Source organism: Ovis aries, chromosome 13, assembly GCF_016772045.2.
Source record: "Ovis aries strain OAR_USU_Benz2616 breed Rambouillet chromosome 13, ARS-UI_Ramb_v3.0, whole genome shotgun sequence".
NCBI classification, from domain to species: domain Eukaryota; kingdom Metazoa; phylum Chordata; class Mammalia; order Artiodactyla; family Bovidae; genus Ovis; species Ovis aries.
This window is the reverse complement of record NC_056066.1, coordinates 63487083-63506772: the sequence shown is the minus strand read 5'-3', so window position 1 is coordinate 63506772 and position 19690 is coordinate 63487083. Positions and strand designations below refer to the sequence as shown.

General features: G+C 39.5%; 1 protein-coding gene across 2 annotated transcripts; it reads left to right on the top strand.

The window, feature by feature from the left end:
• The first annotated feature begins 27 nt into the window (after nt 1-27).
• Nucleotides 28-18136, top strand: EIF2S2 (eukaryotic translation initiation factor 2 subunit beta). 2 transcript variants are annotated; one of them, XM_004014504.5, is made up of 9 exons: nt 28-175; nt 4605-4782; nt 6439-6542; nt 9293-9428; nt 10131-10231; nt 10818-10966; nt 13412-13468; nt 16925-17010; nt 17666-18136. In XM_004014504.5, the coding sequence occupies exons 1-9, from the start codon at nt 161-163 to the stop codon at nt 17839-17841; spliced, it is 1002 nt and encodes a 333-aa protein (XP_004014553.2). In that variant the 5' UTR covers nt 28-160; the 3' UTR covers nt 17842-18136. The 2 variants fall into 2 exon arrangements, with proteins under 2 accessions (XP_004014553.2, XP_060253703.1); XM_060397720.1 differs by lacking the exons at nt 16925-17010; nt 17666-18136 and having other exon boundaries at nt 11554-15141.
• Nucleotides 18137-19690: the final 1554 nt, after the last annotated feature.

Below are 19690 nucleotides of genomic sequence, written 5' to 3'. Positions count from 1 at the left end.
ATAACGCTTGGGAGGAGAGGGCGGGGTGTCGTTCCCTTTCGCTGATGCAAGAGCCTAGTGCGGTGGTGGGAGAAGTGTCGGCAGGAGCAGCGCTGAAGCCGGGGCCTGGGGCTGACCCGTCAGACTTTCCGTCCGTGCCGAGCCCACTCGAGCCGCAGCCATGTCCGGGGACGAGGTGAGGGCCTGAGACTGGCACTATGTCTAGGGACCAAGGCAGTGAGCCAGACCCACCCCAGTATGGGAGACTGGGCCTGCGGCCTAGCGGCCGGCCGCCGCCATGTGGGGCAGCCGGGCCTAGGCAACCCGGAGCGGTAGAGCCGGCGAGGGCTCCGGAGCCCTAGCTTGGCGGTTGCCGGCTCTCCTCAGGGCGACCGCGCTGATGCCGGCGTCCTCCCGTGGCCGGCGTTTCCGGAATGGAGAGCACGTAGAGTTGCCCTCCAGAAGAGGGCTTGAATACCCGGTTCATGCCCCAACTAAACGAGACTGGGGCTGGCGACTCCTGCATTCCTTTCGATTTGACTCTGCAGCTTCAACTCTCCCTCTCTGGGCTCTGGTGGTACTGAGAGGAGCGTCCCTCGGCTCTGGTAGAGCGACCGCGTTGCAAACTTTCCAGACTGGTTTGTCCTGCCCGGCATCCACTTTTGTTCTTATTTAGAGCTTTTTTTTTTTTTTTTTTCTTTTAAGACGGGAGAGGGGGAGAACGCAAGAGGAAAACATCCTTCAGCCTGAAAAAGTGATTAACCTGGGAAAGTTTTAGGGCGGGAGTCCCTGAGCCTGCCTTAGCATAGCTCAGCAACGTCAGCGGGAAGTCCGGGCTGCAAAGCTCCCTCTGTCTTTTCCCACTGTCTTGCTTGTACCTCAGCAAATTTCCTCAAGTCCCTTTTTGGTCAGGTTTATCGCAGTTTATTTAAATCCGCACGGCCTAAAATGACATTTGACTTTTAAGTACGAGCCATAGCTATTGATTATCACTCTGAGGAGAACTACCGCTGGAAAACCCCCTAAAGTTTTTGACTAATTTCTGTAAACATTCTAGTGATTGGCCAGTAGGGCCTTGGAGAGCAGAGAAAAATTCGAAGCTATTTTGAGCTTTGTCATTTGAGGTGGGTCCTGAAAATGCTTTGAATTTATTCAAGTAGTGGAAAGGATTCAGGGCAAGGAAGTAGAATATTATCCAACTTGGTTAGAGTTAATTCCTTAAAATATAGGTAGTGGCTAGTTCATGGAGGAGTTTGAAGACAAATTAAGGGATTTGGGATTTTACTCTGGAGGCGATTCCAAGCTCTCAGTTCTCAGAAATGAGAATACTGAGGCGTCTAGAGAGTTGTGTGATGCCCGTGATCAAATAGTGACCGAGCCAGTAGTATTTAGAATTCCAAATCTCTGTTTGGTGCCTAGGAGACTCTCAGGAAGGAAACTGAGTCTAAGGGAAGTATGTGATACCTGTTTTGGAGGTCATGGTTAGACGTTGCTGTCCACCATTGTCTTTCAAAAGTTCTGAGAGGCCTTGTGTCATGTTTGTTTGTTTTTTTTTACTCATTTTCTAAGCCTTTCATTACCTTTAACAAGTAAGCATCTATATAGCACAGAGTTCTCTGGGGTGCTATTCTGTGTTTTATATGGTGAAGTGCTCACAAGTGTTGTAAGAGATCTACTGCTAGTTGGTACAGGAGGTAGAAATAGAGCATTAACAGCAGTTTGGAGGGCTGGAGGGTTCAGTTTTAGCGATGGGATTAGATGTTGAAAGAAGTGGAATATTACTGAAGGGTGAAAAGGATTTTGTCAAGCAGAGATGGCAGAACCAGCATTCCAGCAGAGGACTTTGAAAGCCAATAAAGTATTAAAAAGCTTTGCATTTCTCAGATCTACCAGTCCATTTTGTAAACTGGAAATTACTGCCCAGGGAAGTTAAGTTGCCCAACATCACAGAGCAAGTTAGTGAAACTAGAATCCCACCTTTGCCTTCCAATCTGAAGGTATGTGCAGGTTCTGGTTCCTCTAATCCTGTTGGATAGAGAAGTTTTCTTAGGCCAGTCCTTAACTTCTGGCTACTTTACAGGCTTGTAAGGATCAAGTGAAAAATCAGTAGGTGGAAATGATAAACTGTTAGGGATGTCCTACAGCAGAAGTAGTCCTGCCTGGTAGCCAGGATAGAGGATTAAAAAATCAAAGTGCTGTCAGTAGCTAAGATTATTGCTTATTACTGGGCCCCATTCACAAAGTATCTGAATACTGGGTTTTCACACGACATGGTAAGGTGTTTTACAAAAGAAACAGAATGAAAAATGGAATGTGTATTGTATGAAGTATACAAAACACAGAAGAACAAAATACAAATAAAAATCTCCCAGAATCCTGTCACCCAGAGATGACCATACAGCATTTGTTCTGCTCACCTTGCCTCTCTGGGTTCTTTTGCAACTCACTCCTGCCTTCCTGGGGTGGTGCCTTCTAGGCCTTAAAGTTATCTTGAATAAGGTATGATAGATGTGAGTAGGCTTCCAGTTTGCTGAAGCACTTTAGTCTGTTGGTAATTTTTGCTGGTATCCCTTTTCCTCACCTTCTTCAACCCAACCCAGTGTGGGAAGTTAAAAAGAGAAAACATTTGAAGACTTTATTGTATACTTAAAAAGATAGCTGAAAAGAGTCTGATTTTTCCGTGAGCACACTGTGAGCAACTATTTGCTTCTCAGATCCCAACTAGTCTCATAAAACATCTGGACAGTGATACTTTGTTAAATCAGATATAAAAGTCTTTAAAAAAAACACACATATAAGTCAAGACTGACCTTGTGGTTTGAGGGAGGTCTACTTTGGGTACTGTTTAGGAATCCCTGGTTTCCATATTTTTAAACTCTAGTTTTTGCTGAGTGGTGTGAATAAAATGAAGGGATGAGTATATGTCTTCAGCATCCAGAGACGGTAATTGGGAGAGATGTTAATTACGTCAGTGTATAATTCTTGCATATTTATAACTTTTCAAGGCTACAACCATAATGTTTCCCTGTGGACCTATTTGAATGTTTTTCAGAGGATAACAGGGCAGAGGATATCCCTCTCATCTTTGGTCTGTTTTGCTGAATAATAGTTAAAAGATAATCAATATTCTAGGCAAACTTGATACTGAAAAAAAAAATGCAATAAATGGCATGTAAGCCCTGCCAGACAACCAGATTTATAGTGGTTGGAGTGTTATCTGTCCTTTTGCCAAATCTGCATATTTCAGGAATGAGGATGAATTACAGCTTCTTCCTTGGAATGATTACAACACTGTATTTAGGGTGACCCAAGACCCAGTAGGTCAGCAGTGGGGAACTCCTTCCTCCTGACTCTTCTGTTTACTACTCTTAAGTGTGCCAAACTATGCTCCTCAGACTGACTGCTTTCCAGAATTAATCATATATACAGTTAGAGCATTCTTATGGTAGGATGGGATAACTTTGAAATGAGGCTGTATCAATTTCCAAAACATCTTGCAGATCCTTCTTTATTGGGTGAGGGTGATACTATACCACTCTCCCTTATTACAGACCATAGTTTGGTTTCAGTGTAGCTCAGTTTCCTTAATGTACTTGGGACATAAAGGAATTTAAGTTAATTACAATCAATTTGGGAATTTTTTTGAGTTTCATGATATATCATTAGATCACCCTGAGTTGATGGATTTTGGTGATAGGAATCAAGACATACTATGCTTTGTCAACTCTCAACATTATATATAAATTGTATAACAATTGCTAACATTTATTGAGTACTTTTGTACCAGGTGCTGTGCCAAGTGTTTTGTGTATGTTTACCTTTTTGTGTCATGCTTAGTCGCTCAGTCATGTCTGACTCTTTGCCACCCCATGGACCTGAAGTGGCCTCTGTCCAAGGGATTCTCCAGGCAAAAATACTGGAGGGTGTTGCCATGCCCTCCTCCAGGGGATCTTCCCAACCCAGGGATTTAACTCAGGTCTCCCACATTACAGGTGGATTCTTTACTGTCTGAGCCCCCAGGGAAGCCTATTTACCTTCTTAGGTTTGGTTTTGGTTCTACTACTGATCTCCACTTTACAGTTGAGGCGTGGAGAGGGCAAGAACTTATCTGGGGTAACAAAGGTAAAAACCAGAATTAGGGTTTGAATTCAGTCAGCTAGGTTCTGGAGTTACGCTTTTAAACATTTTATCTTTTAATGTTCTAGAAGAACAAAGCAGAGTAAAAGTTTGTATAGAAGTTTCTTTTACTCAGGGATTTGTTATATGAAGGGTTGATGATGGATTTCTTTAAAAGTTTGAATTTCAGGATAAAAAAACATTTTTAAGTTTTTTTAAAATCAGGTCAAGTCTCCTGGTGTAGCAACCCAGGTTACCAAACTTAAGACATGTATGACTTGTCTGGGCTTTGGTTTTTCTCATTCATAAAGCAAGGGACGAAACTTGGGTTATTATAACGCTAAGCTCCCTTTCCTAAATTCTATTATCTTGTGATAATTTATAAATTAAAAAACAGTACATGTGTTTTTTAAGAGTATGCCTTTTGAGACTGTAGCACGCTTGTTATGTGAGCATCATTAAAAATAATCACATGGTCCTGGTTTCTTTTCTTCTTATCTTTTAAACAGATGATTTTTGATCCTACTATGAGCAAGAAGAAAAAGAAGAAGAAGAAGCCTTTTATGTTAGATGAGGAAGGGGATGCCCAGACAGAAGAAACCCAGCCCTCAGAAACAAAAGAAGTGGAGCCAGAGCCAACTGAGGACAAAGATGTAGAAGCTGATGAAGAAGACAGTAGGAAAAAAGGTAAGTGGTAAACCTGAGAGAGTCAATACTGTTCTGGAAGACCTTGTTCTCGTCCATTGGTGTTTTGAATTTTGTGCACACAATGACCCTTGCAGCCTAAGAGGCTGTTGCAGTGAAGCTGAGGCCATGAACACGTGGGGTACATGGGACCTTGCCAGATTTCTTCTAGACTTGTTTCAGGGAAGATTCCACCAAATCCACAGGACAAAGATGATAAAACTTTGTCAATCCAAGGCTGGTTTTCCAATCTAACCTGTCCAGAAGTCTCTTCCAGTTTTTTTTTTTCCTGTCTCTTTTCCAATTTTAACGGTGGTTGTATTTGCATGTAGGCAGAAAGAAATAGGACCAAGATAGTTTCATGTCTTAACAAGTTTGAAAATATATAGAAGACATTAAAATTACAGCCAGCATTAGTTACTCACTCTTGTGCTCTAACATAAACACCATTTAAATGATTTAATAAACATGTTTGTGTCTGTTGAGTAGAAGACACTGTACTAGGGGTAGAGAAAACTGACATTCATTGAGCATCTGCCATGTGCTAAGCATCTTGTAAACGTTTAAAACAAAGTTGGAAAATAAATCATTCTTTTAATAAGAATTAATTATGAATTCATAAATAGCTCCTTGAAAAACTTTGTAATAGAGGCATTTAGAAATATTCCTAGTGTACAGTGGGGCAGAACAAATGGAAAACTTATTGAACCAAACCTATTTTTACTCATTAATGGTGGATAAAATTTCATTTTGTTCATATTCTCTCATTTTAATGAACATGAAATACTTTACAAGGCCTTTTGTTGGTTGATTGATTGAATAACTTATTGGACTAGGCATGGTAATTTAGGTGAGAAAGGCATAATCCCTTGGTATCTCATTGGGAGATAGACCAGCAGCCAGTAAACACCTCTATTGGAGTGACAGAAGGTACTGTTATCAAAGCACCTACAGGATACCTAACCCAGTTAGGGGATAGGAAAGATAGGCTTAGAGAAGACTTCTTGGTGGAAGTAACTTCTAACAAAGATCCTGTGAGATGAAGGTAAGAGCTATGGGAGAGGGTCCATAGGAAGGCTTGAAGGTGAGAGACCACACACACCGCACTAAGAAGTGGAGGTAGTTCAGTTGAGCTGGAACTAGGGATTAAGGTGGAATATGAGAGACTAGGCAGAAGTAGATAAAGCTAGAGAGCCTTGGAAAATTATGTTAGAACCCTGACTTTGTTTGGGGAACAATGAGGCATCATATGGTCAGCTACTACATAAATAATCCCTACATGGTCCCGGATTCGATCCCTGGATCTGGAAGATTCCCTGGAGTAGGAAATGACACCCTACTGTAGTATTCTTGCCTGGAAAATTCCATGGGCAGAGGAGCCTGGCGGGCTGCAGTCCACAGCGTCACAAAGAGTTGGACGGGACTAAGTGACTGAGCACAGCATATGGTCCCCTAGCCAGGTAATTTCCTACAAAGCTTTGAGTTGACCTGCCATTGCATTTTTAGAACCATAGCTTTTGTAGTTGTAGAGGAATTACTGTGCTAAATAATACCAGTCTCTTTCATTCTGGTGACTTGATTACTAGCTAAAACATTGGTTTAACTCAATGCTCTGCCTTTGCTATTTGCTAATAATTGATAATCTCAATTATCTTTTAGATGCTTCTGATGATCTAGATGATTTGAATTTCTTTAATCAGAAGAAAAAGAAGAAAAAATCAAAAAAGATATTTGATATTGATGAAGCTGAAGAAGGTATAAAGGTAGTATTGCTTTCTTATTGAAGGTAAAATTTGACCTCTTGAAAGGTTGCTAATGGCTGATGTTTCTCCCTCTTTGTTTGCTTTTTTAATTAAGGATTTAGTCACTACTGTTAAGGTCGTTTTCTTGGCATTGTGTCTGACTAGATATTTTAAAGGAATGTAAATTTAGTTTTTACACATTGTATTGTGTGCCATTAAGATGATTACAAAATGCCACTTGTCATTAATCATACTGAGATTGGCTGAGGAGAGAGATTTCTGTGAGAAATCCCGTAGAGCAAATATCCCTATGATTTCTTCTGTTAAACTTTTGGTAGCATGTTGAGGATACACAGATTTATGTGTATACCTCTGAGCAGCAAAGAATGAACCCCGGCCTGTGGTGGTTGGTGGCTGATTTTATGGCCTGTTCTCCTACAGGAGATCCAGAGCAGTCAGGCTGGTTTTATGGAATCCTCTGATGTTGTGGGGACTTGGGGCTCTGTAGTTGTCTTATTACTGGATTGATTTCTAATATAAATATCTCAGAATTACTTTGAATAAGGAGTAGAAAGATGGGTGGCTAAGTAGGTGAATAGGAGGAAGGAGCTGAAAGTCTGTTCTTTAATGATTTGTTAATGTAGTAGATACGTATTAGTGAAGACAAATGAGTCAGGCATTGTGTGCTAATTGTTAGGGTACTAAAACGAGTAAGATACTTTCCGTTTTCAGAGGTTCGGGGATAATTTGGAGTTCTTTAGAATAAGATGATTTTACCTGGATTTATCCTGTTCTCTCCTTGTTTGGAGATGCTCTTCTTTTCCTACTATTGTAGGGAAATTGATAAAGAGAAATGTTGAGATTATACTGAATAAATGAAGTATAAATATCCTGGGTAACCAGGTGACACGTTAGAGATGTGCCACAGAAAGTCTTGGTTAACAAATTTCTCTAGTAACTTTTGTCCTGAAGAGTCACTTATAAGCTCTACTTTTAGTGCTTGGATACTTTTTTCTGTGCTCTTAAGTCATAACAGGAAGTTGCAAGTACCCTTATCAGGCAAGACATGGACATTAACTTGAGGCTGAAGTGTTTTTAAGATTTGAATTTTCAGACCACCACAGGGCTTTTGAAAAATCTTGAAAACTACTTTGTGCTATTCTCTACCTTTCACTGGGTCTTAGCTTCCAGGTTAGAAATAGAGTTTACTGGGATAAAATTATTAATATAGGACTAAAAGCTGACTGGTGTGTGCTAACTTAGATTTAGCCTGTCTGAGTTTCTCATTTACTGATTGTCATCTTAGAGACTAGGTTAATATCTGGTTTCTTGTCTGATGTATCCAGCTGATACACATGGGCTGATTGGTCTTTGATGGTCAGATGTGGCACTGAGACAACACAGCTGGATTTGACATTTTAAGGCTGCACTTTATTTATTCCTGGCTATTTGAGCTTTTTTGCTCATTAGATTTCTAAAATTGCTATAGCAAGGTTTACAGAGTAGCACAAAAGTAGATATTGATAAGTAATGTTGACAGCACACTTCAGGTTGGATACACTGATGTAAGTAAGTGAGATTAGAAGGCTGGAACTAAAACTGGCCCTTTCTGCTCTTCTAGGGTTTTTGTGTCTCATTTCAAGGTTGTGCCTGGTTTATATCCATGACTGTAGCAGCTAATCTTGGGATCAAGCTTTACCTTCTTTCTGTCTATTCATCCTGTGACCCTAATTCTCCATGGGTTCTGCCTTTTCCCTCTTTCATGATTTCATCTGTTGAAGTGTTGCCCAAAGACCTCCTTACAGCCTAGTGCCAGGCTGGCAATGATGTAAGAAAAAAAATATCTGGTCTTTTCCACTGGTCCTGGCATACAGTTCCTAAGACTCTTGGAATCTCTGGATCTGAGTTTGATCACCAGGAGCTAATGATTTCATCAATGATGCCTACAGAATGAAGCCTCCATAAAAATCTCATGGGTGGGCTCAGTAAGAAACCCTTGGGGAACAGGTTTGGAGAGCTTCAGTGCTGGTGACCACATTGGGATATTGAGAGTGGTATACCTGGAGAGAGCATGGAAGCACTACACTTCTGCCTCCTTGTTCTTGCTCTATGCATGTTCTCCATTTGGCTGTTTCCAGGTGTATCCTTCATATATTGTGTATATATGTATCAAGTGTAATAAGGTAAGTGTTTTCCTGAGTTCTTTGAGCCCTTCTAGCAAATTATTGAATTAGGGGTGTCTGGGAACCCCTGAACTTTAAGTAGGACATATGTGTGAGAAACCTGGGGACTCTGTACTTGAAATTTGCCTCTGAAATGAAAACAGTCTTATGGGACTGAGTCCTTAAATCCGTGGAGTTTGTCACTAACTGGATAGTGTCAGAACTACATTGATTAGTATGTTATCTAGTTAGTGTCAGAGTTGGAAAAGTTGTGTGGAAAAACATCACATATTTGGTGTCAGGAGGAAAAAGTGCTCTTACTGACTGCATCAGAATACTTAGAAACTTAGTTAAAATATTCCTGAAGCCCATGCCTGCTGAAGATTGTCAGTGAGATATAAGAATCCTTGTTAAATGTCTTAAAATTTTTCCAGTTTAACTGACACTCTGAACCAATTTGGTTCACCTGTGAAAGATTTCTGATCTATAACTTCAGTTTTGAATATGTAATACTTTTTTCCCCCAAGGCCATGTCAGCCTGTATCATTTAAAAATAAAAATAATAATAATTCTAGCAGCAAAATGTTGACTCTTATCTCACTTTCTTAGGACCTTAAGATTGAAAGTGATGTTCAGGAACCAGCTGAACCAGAGGAAGATCTTGACATTATGCTTGGCAATAAAAAGAAGAAAAAGAAGGTTGTCAAGTTCCCTGATGAGGATGAAATACTAGAGAAAGATGAAGGTAATATTGATGGGCTTAACAGCTCATTTCTAGGTTCACGCAAACCTTTGGCCTAGTCTCTTTCATGAATGGGTTCCTTATTTATTTTTTCTTGGCCCCTTATTTCCACTACCAAGTAATGGAAGCTAAAAGGAAACAGAATCTAACTTGATAATGAAAGTTTAAAAGATTTCATGGGGGAAGAAGTTGACATGTGTGATTACATTATAACATACTGATTTAGACTATCAGGACAATTACTGTAACTGAATTTTTTTTTCCTTTTACTATTTTGTTAAAAGTGCTCTTTATTAGTTTCGAAGTACTATAACTACTTAAGAGAATTTAGTACAGTCAGCAGACAGGTTTTTATGGATGTGTTTGTTAAGTGCTTCAAAACAGACATTTTTTCCTTTAATTATCCTAGTGCATTAGTTGGTTTGTTAAATCAAGAAACAGTTCAGTGTGTCTGTATTACCACAGATTCCTAATTAGAGGGGTCTTTATTAAGGATGATTTATGAAAGTTGTCATATCTCCCTATAAGAATACGGGGTTATTTGAGAGCCTTGATGCCTTTATGATTGAGACTGTTATGAATGCAGTTGTGGGAGGGAAGACAAATGTCCTAAAGCTTTCAGTCCTCTAGATCTGCGTCTCCCTTCCCCTTTTTGTTCTTGTATCAGGCTCTACCCCTCATTCTTACAGTCTTTGTTATCTGTAGCTTTAGAAGATGAAGACAGCAAAAAAGATGATGGTATCTCATTCAGTAACCAGACAGGCCCTGCTTGGGCAGGCTCAGAAAGAGACTACACATATGAAGAGGTAAGAAAAATTCTGTTGTGAAAGGGGCTAAACTGTTCACTAGAACTCAAAGCAGGATAAATGTCCCCTGAATTGAAAGGGCCATTGACGTACAGGTTGATAATGAAACAGACCCAGAGAGGTCACACAGCCAATGCATAGCACTGCCTGATGCCCACGTATGGGGCAGGCAGTCATTATAGTATCATCAGAATCCATGAACTTCTAAGATTGTTGGAGCCCCCCTCGAGGGGGACAATAGAGAAAGGAAGTGTTAATATGGGGCCAAGCTAGTCTGGAGTTTGTTCTAGGTAGTCTGAATTTTACTTTTCCAGGTACCACATATTTTCCCACAGTAACAGTAGAATTAGTAGGATCTTGTTCATTCCTTTAACTTTGAATATGGAACTGTTCTGCTTTCATAATGGACCAGTTGCTGTTCAGGGTTGAGAATTATTTTCAGGGAGCTCCCAGAACATGTGATGAATGTGTACATTTGATAAGAAGTAAAGTTTGTTCTTAAAGGAAATACACAAGTTACTCAAGTGGGAACTGTATACTCCTGCTGTTAATAAGACTGTACATGAATACCACTTTATCTCTATAGCTACTGAATCGAGTGTTCAACATCATGAGGGAAAAGAATCCAGATATGGTAGCTGGAGAGAAAAGGAAATTTGTCATGAAACCACCACAGGTCGTCCGAGTAGGAACCAAGAAAACTTCTTTTGTCAACTTTACAGATATCTGTAAACTGTAAGTTGGTTAATGTGGAGTCTCCATCCCAAATGCCAGGTTCTCAGTGGAGTAGATATTAAATATCCTTAATGTGGACGTTATTGCCGGTGGAAGGAGACAGTACACGGGTGTCAGGGTTGGGCTGAGGGAGGTCACAGTTCAAGTCCGTCAGTTCTTTTGATTCATAGGTCTTAAGGCTTGATTTATTAGGCATCTAAAAGTAAGGGAAGGGAACTCATGCTGACTTATGAGAGGATTCTAACCAGATGGAGTAAAGAGTCAGGAGACTGAGTATAGTCCTTAGAAAGAAGCTGGGGAAGCCGAGGCAGATGGAAAAGCTCATCAGGCTGGAGTGGGCCTGCCAAGCAAGTATAAGCAGTGAGCTTTGGGAAGGCAGCTACATTTAATGTTCTGCTTCCTTGGTTATTGCCAAGACACAGTTGATGAGATTTCCACTTCATTAATTACCATCACATTCCATGCCTGTCTTACCCCCATGTCACTGTCTGGGCTTGGCTCTTCTCAGACTTCCTCAGCTACACCTTTTTTGGTAGGTTCCTTAGGGCAACTCACCTTATCTCCTGTTTGTTCTTTAATTTCATAAGTAATATAGGCTTGTTGTCCGTAAAAGGGAAAGAAAGAAAAGAAAGTGAATTGCTCAGTCGTGTCCGACTCTTCGCAACCGCGTGGACTATAGCCCACCAGGTTCCTCCGTCCTTGGGATTTTCCAGGCAAGAGTACTGGAGTGGGTTGCCATTTCCTTTTCCAGGAGATCTTCTCGACCCAAGGATCAAACCCAGGTCTCCCACATTGTAGGCAGACACTTTACTATCTGAGCCACCAGGGAAGTCAAAATAAAGAAAATGTAATCACTAAAAATTCACTGACCAGAGTAACCACTTGTTTTCATTGCTTATAGGCATGACTTTAAAAGTTTTAGACTATTTTTTTTGCTGGTGGTGATAATAGTATTTCTATCTATAGAAATTAGATAGAAAATGAGAAAATACAGACCTGCTAAAGAAAATGAGAACTCATCTGTTTTAAGTCCATCCTTAAGAGATAGGCAGTCATAGTTTAGTATTTCCATGTTTAGCTACTTTTTTTGTTTTGATGTTTATTTGGCTGCTCCGGCTCTTAGTTGCAGCACTTGGGATCTTTAGTTGCCGTGTGTGAACTCCTAGGTGTGGCATGTGGAATCTAGGGCCCTGCCTAGGGACTAGATGTGGGCCCCCTGCATTGTGAGTGCAGAATCTTACCCACTGGATCACCAGGGAAGCCCCCTCTTTAGCTACTTTTAAGCATCTAAATATTTTTTAATAAATTGGTATTATTACTGTTTTTTAACATATTTTTCTCCATATATAGTGAACTTTTTACTCATATCATTAAATAATCTTTACAAATGTTTTTAAGAGTTAAACAACATATTCTGACAGTTCCTTGGTTGAACATGGTTGCTCCCAATTTTTCAATATCAGGCAGAGCTTCACGGAACAATCCTGATACGTGTATCTTGGCCAGAACTCAGAATAGAGCCTTAGGGCAAAAATTCCCAAAAGGGAATTGCCTAGTCAAAAGGAATGGACATTGTTTATAGCAAATATCGGCAAGTTGCTTTCCAGCAAGTTTATACCAGTTTGTACTCCCACTAGCAATATAAGTACCTACCAGTTTTATTATATTTCACCAACCCTTACTCATTACATTTGGGGAAAAAAGCTTTTTAAAATTATAATAGTATCTAGTTATTGAAACAAACTCAAACAGTGCCAAGTGAATAGAATTAAAAAGTGTACTGAGTGGCATTACTCTGTATTTGCTTTTTTCGTTTTATGTGCTTTTTCATTTTATACTTTTTTGTTCTTATTTAGAGGCCTATATTTTAAAAGCAGGATAGAATGGATGTACCATAATTTAACCACTTCCCAGTTGGTGAATATTTTAGCTGTTTTAAATTTCTGTTGTTGGGCTGCCATGAAATACTTCCCTTTTTAAAAATAAATGCCAAACATAGGAATTTGCATAACAAACACCCAAGTATTCATTGCCTTAATTTGGTGTGTTTTGATGTCTAGATACTTTAACTTCAGATCCTTTTACTTCTTTAAAAAGGGGACTTTACAGTTACAATTTAAGGCCATCTTTATATCTTTCTGATCTCTTTTACTTTCCTTCCTAGACAAAGATCTTATCCTTTAAAGTTGGTATTTACCTTTCCTGTCCATGTCTATAGACATTTACCAGTGTGTATATACTTGTAATAAAATGTAATATTGTTTTATGGGCTTTAAAATGTAAACAAATGGTATCATATGTATCTTCATTTCAGAGTTTGATGAACTGTGCTAAAATTCACCAAACAGCTGAGTAATTACAAAACAGTGAAGAGAGTGAGGTTTTTAGAAATTTTGTTACATTTCCATGAAATATACGGTTTATATTATTCCACTTTCTTTTTAGATTACATCGTCAGCCTAAACATCTCCTTGCATTTTTATTGGCTGAATTGGGTACAAGGTAAGAAACTATATTCAGGTTTGTATACAGTTACTTACAGTATTAATGGACACTTTATAAGAACTTCTTTTAACTTGAAAAGATATGTAATACACTTAGGAAAAAAAACATCCACGTGATTGTCAGAAGAACTTTTAGGGCAATGAAGGAGGGAAACTTGTTCATTTCTATGGGAGAGGTTGGCTACTTGGGGATAGGAAAGTGGTCCACAGTGGCTCATATGTGAACAGGGCTGTTAGGTATACCAAGGTAAGCTGAATGTCCCTTTAAAAATAAGTAATGTTGTAATGAATATGACTAACATGTTGAGTTTCCATTGTGTGCCAGACTCTTTTGGATACCATCTCAATCTTTACAACAGTTCTGTGGACTGTTAGAAAGTAGTGTTACTCCATCTTAACACATTTGGAAACAGGTTTGGTGAAGTGAGGTTGTATAGGTGGTCACATAGAGAAAGAAAAAAGAAAAAGTGTTAGTCATTCAGTTGTGTCCAACTCTTTGCAACCCACGAAGCCTGTCAGGCTCTTCTGTCCATGGGATATTCCAGGCAAGAATACTGGAGTGGATTGCCATTTCCTTCTCCAGGGAATCTCCCTGACTCAGGGATCGAACCTGGGTCTCCTGCATTGCAGGCAGATTCTTTACCATCTGAGCCACTAGGTCACATAGCTAGTTAATTGCAGTCAAGATGTAAACTCAGGTCTACATTTCTTGGGAGCTTTTAACTCTTAAAGCCTTAATCTTGTGCCTTGTTGGTAGTACAGAGGTAATTAAGGTGTTCTCATCTCTTCCTATCTAGAAACTCATTGTGTGGGAACTGGCTGTATTTGTTGTGGGGTTAAGGAGTAATTTTCTTGACCAGTGGTAGATATGTGGGCTGTGTTGTGGGAGAATTGAATTTTAAATGTAAATTTGTTACAAACTTACATAAACTGATGGAGCAAAAGGTAGCAGTATTTTTCCTACTTCTCAAAATAATTATAGTTTTTGTGGAGGTGAGATAAATTATAACAAGTTGTAACCAGTGAATTTATAGTCAGTGAGCTAAATATTATAGGGCTATCAAGAAAACTGAATTTGACAGTGAATGAAAAAGATTTCTGTGTCAAGCACTGGAATCACCGTTGCCTGGAAATTAAGGGTTGTTGTTCATGGAGGATGATAATAAACTCTTAGAGTTAGAGGAGAATCATAGGAGAGGTTCTTAGAAAAGGAATAGATTTAATACTGCTTGGCTGGATTTTTGTTTACTTCCTGATTTGTAATTTCTTTTTTTCTTTTCACATTTTTGTATGACTGAAATTCCAAATTGCAGCCATACAAAATCAAATTCTTAATTTTGATGAAACCCAATTTATCAGTGTGTTTATTTGGTCACTTGTGCTTTTAAGTGTCATATTTAAGAAAATATTGACTAACAGATGGTCGTGAAGATTAACGTCTGTGTTTTCTTCTAAGATGACTACAATTTTAGCTCTTATGTTTAGGTCGACAATTTATTTTGCAGCTATTTTTTGGTATGTTAAAAGTGTCAGAGTTGTTTCTTTTGTGTATAAATAGATAACCTAGTTGATCTTGCACCATTTGTTGAGAAAACTATTCTCTGCTCCAGTGAATTATCTTGACACTGCTTCAGGAATCAATTGACAATAAAATAAGGGTTTATTTTTGGACTTTCAATTTTTTTCATTGATGTACATGAACACTGTGGCTTTGCAATATATTTCAATCTCAGAAAACATGAGTCCTCCAACTTTCTCCTCCTTTTTCATCATTAAATTTTGGCTATTCTCAGTCCTGTGCATTCCATATAAATTATTTATTTATTTATTTTTACATCAACTTTTTAAAAAGATGTCTAGCCCAGAGCCTTGCTTTCTCAAAAGTATTACTTGTCAGCAACTACTTTAAAAAAAGTTTCTCTTTACGCATCATTGACAATATGAGCCCTGTGATTTCAACTGTACTTTTGGGGGAGGGGTTGAAATTGCTTTATAGATACAGTTCACACATTTAAAAATGTATAATCCAGTAGTTTCTAATTTGTTCACATAGTTAACCATCGCCACAATTTTAGAACATCTTCATTAACTATATGCAACTGATCAAAAGATTTGGTCTTAGAATTTTTAAAGATATCTGTAGTCCTTTTCATAGATTATATTTATAGTGCACCTCACTGCTTTGCATGTGGTTTGCAGTCAGTGAAAGTGTGATTGTCTTTTGTTGGCATGAATGGGTCATCACACAGTTAAGGAATCAATTGGTTTTTTTTTTTCCTTCAATGGATGAGTCCAGCTCTTTGTGACCCCATGGACTGCAGCATGCCGGGCTTCCCTGTCCATCACTGTCTGCCAGAACTCAGTGTCCATTGAGTCAGTGATATTATCCAACCAATCTTATCCTCTGTCACTCCCTTCTCCTCCTCCCCTCACTCTTTCCCAGCATCAGGGTCTTTTCCATTGCGTCAGCTCTGCACTTCAGGTAGCCAAAGAATTGGAGCTTTAGCATTAGTCCTTCTAATGAATATTTGGGGTTGATTACCTTTACGATTGACTGGTTTGATCTCCTTGCAGTCCAAGGGACTCAAGAGTCTTCTCCAGCACCACAATTTGAAAGCATCAATTCTTTAGCACTCAGCCTTCTTTATGGTATAATTGTCACATCCGTACAAGACTACTGGAAAAATCATAGCTTTTAACTAGACAGACCTTTGTCGGCAAAGTGATGTCTTTGCTTTTTAATACACTATCTAGGGTTGGTCATAGCTTTCCTTCCAAGGAGCAAGCATCTTTTAATTTCATGGCTGCAGTCACTCTGCAGTAATTTTGGAGCCCAAAAAGATAAAATCTGTCACTGTTTCCACTTTTCCCCCATCTGCCAGAGGCCATATCATCTTAGTTTTTTTCATGTTGAGTTCCAAGCCAGCTTTTTCACTCTCCTTTTTCACCCTCATCAAGAGGCTCTTTAGTTCCTCTTCACTTTCTGCCATATGGGTGGTGTCATCTGCCTATCAGGCTATTGATATTTCTCCTGGCAGTCTTGATTCCAGCTTGTGATTTATCCAGCCTGGCATTTCGTATGATGGACTCTGCATGTAAATTAAATAAGCAGAGTGACAATATATAGTCTTGACAATACTCCTTTCCCAATTGTCAACCAGTCTGGTTTTAGACTTAATTATAAATCATTTGTTGCTGAAGATGTAATTAAAAATTGAATTTAATGTTAGGAAATAAGGGTAAGTTATTAGGCACCAACTACTTAAATTTTAGAAACCAGGTAGTATTGCCTCTATAACTTACCTGTGTCATTGAATATATTTTAGTATTAAAATATTTGAATATTTAATATTTATATATTAAAAAAATAAATATTAATATTTAAAATGTTTGATTGGTATTTGATTCCTTATAGGAAAAAACAATAATAGAGATTTTTTGTTTTCTTTCATAGTGGTTCTATAGATGGTAATAATCAACTTGTAATTAAAGGAAGATTCCAACAGAAACAGATAGAAAATGTTTTGAGAAGATATATCAGTAAGTGTGTAATTTTTAACACATCTCTCTGAAATGTTCCCATTGGGCTGAAATATTCTGGGTGACAACCATTGGTTTTTAATGAAGCTAGACAGGCTGGCCTTAGAAGATGAGGGAAAATGATAGTGGTGGGGAACTGGGGTGGGAGGTGGCTCTTGGTAGCCAGTTGGGGGTCAGGGGTGGGATTTGGATTTCCTAAGAAGACCCAGCTGAATAAGGCTGCTGGTTGGTTCTAGGCTGAAGGCCAAGTCAAAGAAATCTATCTGCATTCAGACCTGATCTGACCTAGTTTTCTTACCTTCCTAATCACTTAAAATTGGCAGATCTGTTCCCACCTAAGAAAGCTATTAAGTTCTCTCTTGAGTGGGTCTCCTATAGACAAAGCCAGGAGTAGGCATCTGGCACATGTCACTGCTGCTTTGGACATTTGGAGCCTTTTTTTAACCCATGGTTAAGTTTGTGAACTATCACATCAGATAGCTTGTGTTTTCTTACGTCTAGAATAGCTGGGTGTAGCGAAGATAAGCTTTCAGCTTGGGTTCCAGTGTGGGATTGCAGAGTTCAGTAAAAGCATTTTAGAAGACAGAAAACCTCTGGGTCAGGTAAAAAAAAAACCTGTGGCTACCAGGTAATTCTGTGTGTTGTTTCTCTTCAGAGGAATACGTCACCTGTCACACGTGCCGATCACCAGACACAATCCTGCAAAAGGACACCCGACTCTATTTCTTACAGTGCGAAACTTGTCATTCTCGATGCTCTGTTGCCAGCATCAAAACTGGCTTCCAGGCTGTCACGGGCAAGCGAGCACAGCTCCGTGCCAAAGCTAACTAATTTGCTAATCACCACTGATTTTGCAAAGTGTGTTGTGGAGATTTGGCTGGACAGGTTTACCATCAGAGTGGATAAACCACTGTATTAAAAACAAGATAGAAAAGCTGCCAAGTTCTTTGGCGTGTGGCTGGTTGGTCTGAAATTCTTGCAAGATGCCGTTGCTGAAGCTGTTGACATACTCATTGCCTACTTTAACAACTGTCAGAGAAACATGATGGGGTAAGGCGGTGCTTTTTTAAAATCGTTCATAGACTTCTGTAAAATGCAAGATAAATTAAAGTTATTATAACAGTGATTCTTTCAATTTGGTTTGTCCTTCAGTTTTCTTTTCTATTAAAAAAATTATGCTTAATGAATTCAGCACAACAGTTTGTGCCTGGGCAGCTCTGGTGAGGTCTCTTTATGCTTCTCCTGAGAACCGTAAGCTGAGTAGTCATTTTCCTTCTCAGTTTCTTGGGATGCCTGAAGTAGACAGCTTCACATGATGGTTGGAACATGAGATCTGGGAGGACAGCCTGTTTTTGGTGTCCAGAGAACAATTCTATAGACTTGAATTCTTTTTCATTATGTGGGGATTGTTGCCACTACCTCACAGCTGAGTCCTCCATCTGTTACCATATGAGGAAATATAAGGTGCTAAGTACCTTCCTTAGAATTTTCCTCCTTGTTGGCCACTAAGAGAATCTTAGAGATACAGCTGTTGAGTATGTCTTATAACTTGCTGGCACACCAAGAATAACCGTAGTCGGGCATCTGTTGGTGAGAAAGTGGTGTGGCTTATGCAGTAGAGAGAACTCTTGACACTCCAAACCATGATGCTAGAGGACACTTTTCTTTTTCCTCAACTTGAGTTCTGGATTTGAAAAATGGCCCACCACAAATGTTTTTTTCTATTTTCTGTGTTAAAGTAGATTTTGAATGTGATCATGAGAAACCAAGAGGTGATTCTGATTGTGTTCCACTTCTGGGGCCTCCTTCTGGTTCTGCCTTCTGTGGTTTTGGCCAAAAAGGTATTTCCCCCCTGAGCACAAGAGAAAAGATCCTCTTAAATGCCTGCTGTCATCTGCCTTGCACACACTTGCTGAGGGTAAGGGCATAATGCCGCTCCTTCCTCTTTCTTGTTGCCAGACTATTCCAGGAGCAGTCACTCAGCCTTGAGTGTCTTGACCATGTTGTGTTTAATCACTGTGACCCAAAGTATAGGCCAAGTGTTGTAAGGTGCCTTGGTCAAGAAGTGGTAGAGGAGGCAGAGCCCTCCCTCAACCCAGTAGGTCCTGAGGGGACTACACACTGGCTGAGCTGCCAACACTGCCCTGATGAACTCAACTGCTGTTTATTTCATCTTCCTTCTTTTGTATCTATATCCACACAGTTCCCAATTGTCAGCTGTTATTGCGTGAATAAACCAAGGATCAGTGCCTCTCGTGTAATTAGTGCTTTTGTGCCTATGTATGTGTGTTGTGTTCTTTAGTCGGGAGACATGGGATTTTAGAATTTGGTGTTGGTGACAGATTGGCAGTTTTATTGGCAGTTTCAACCCCAGTTCTTAAGTCCATTCTCCGAAACAGATTGTCCAGATGGATCAAGACTTCAGGATAGTCCTGCTGAGGTACTATTTGGTCAAAATTGGACCGACTGTAGCAGACCCATTCAAAATGATGAGAAACCCTAGGTTAGCATTCCCAGTAGCATCAGCCTCTGTTCTGTCTACTGTACTATCTCAGACCAGCCATAGCCCAGCTGGAAGGGATCTTCTATGGAGGAACAAAGCAAAGGCCATTGAGGGTTTCTGATCAAGAGCAATGTTCTAGTTATATGGGAATCAGACCATTTCTAAAGTGTCTTCAGA

What these genes read in the sequence shown, in the direction of transcription:
- EIF2S2 (XM_004014504.5), top strand. An exon ending in AGAAGACAGTAGGAAAAAAG is followed by an intron (nt 4,783 to 6,438) that starts GTAAGTGGTAAA and finishes ATTATCTTTTAG; the next exon opens with ATGCTTCTGATGATCTAGAT. An exon ending in TTTACAGATATCTGTAAACT is followed by an intron (nt 10,967 to 13,411) that starts GTAAGTTGGTTA and finishes CTTTCTTTTTAG; the next exon opens with ATTACATCGTCAGCCTAAAC.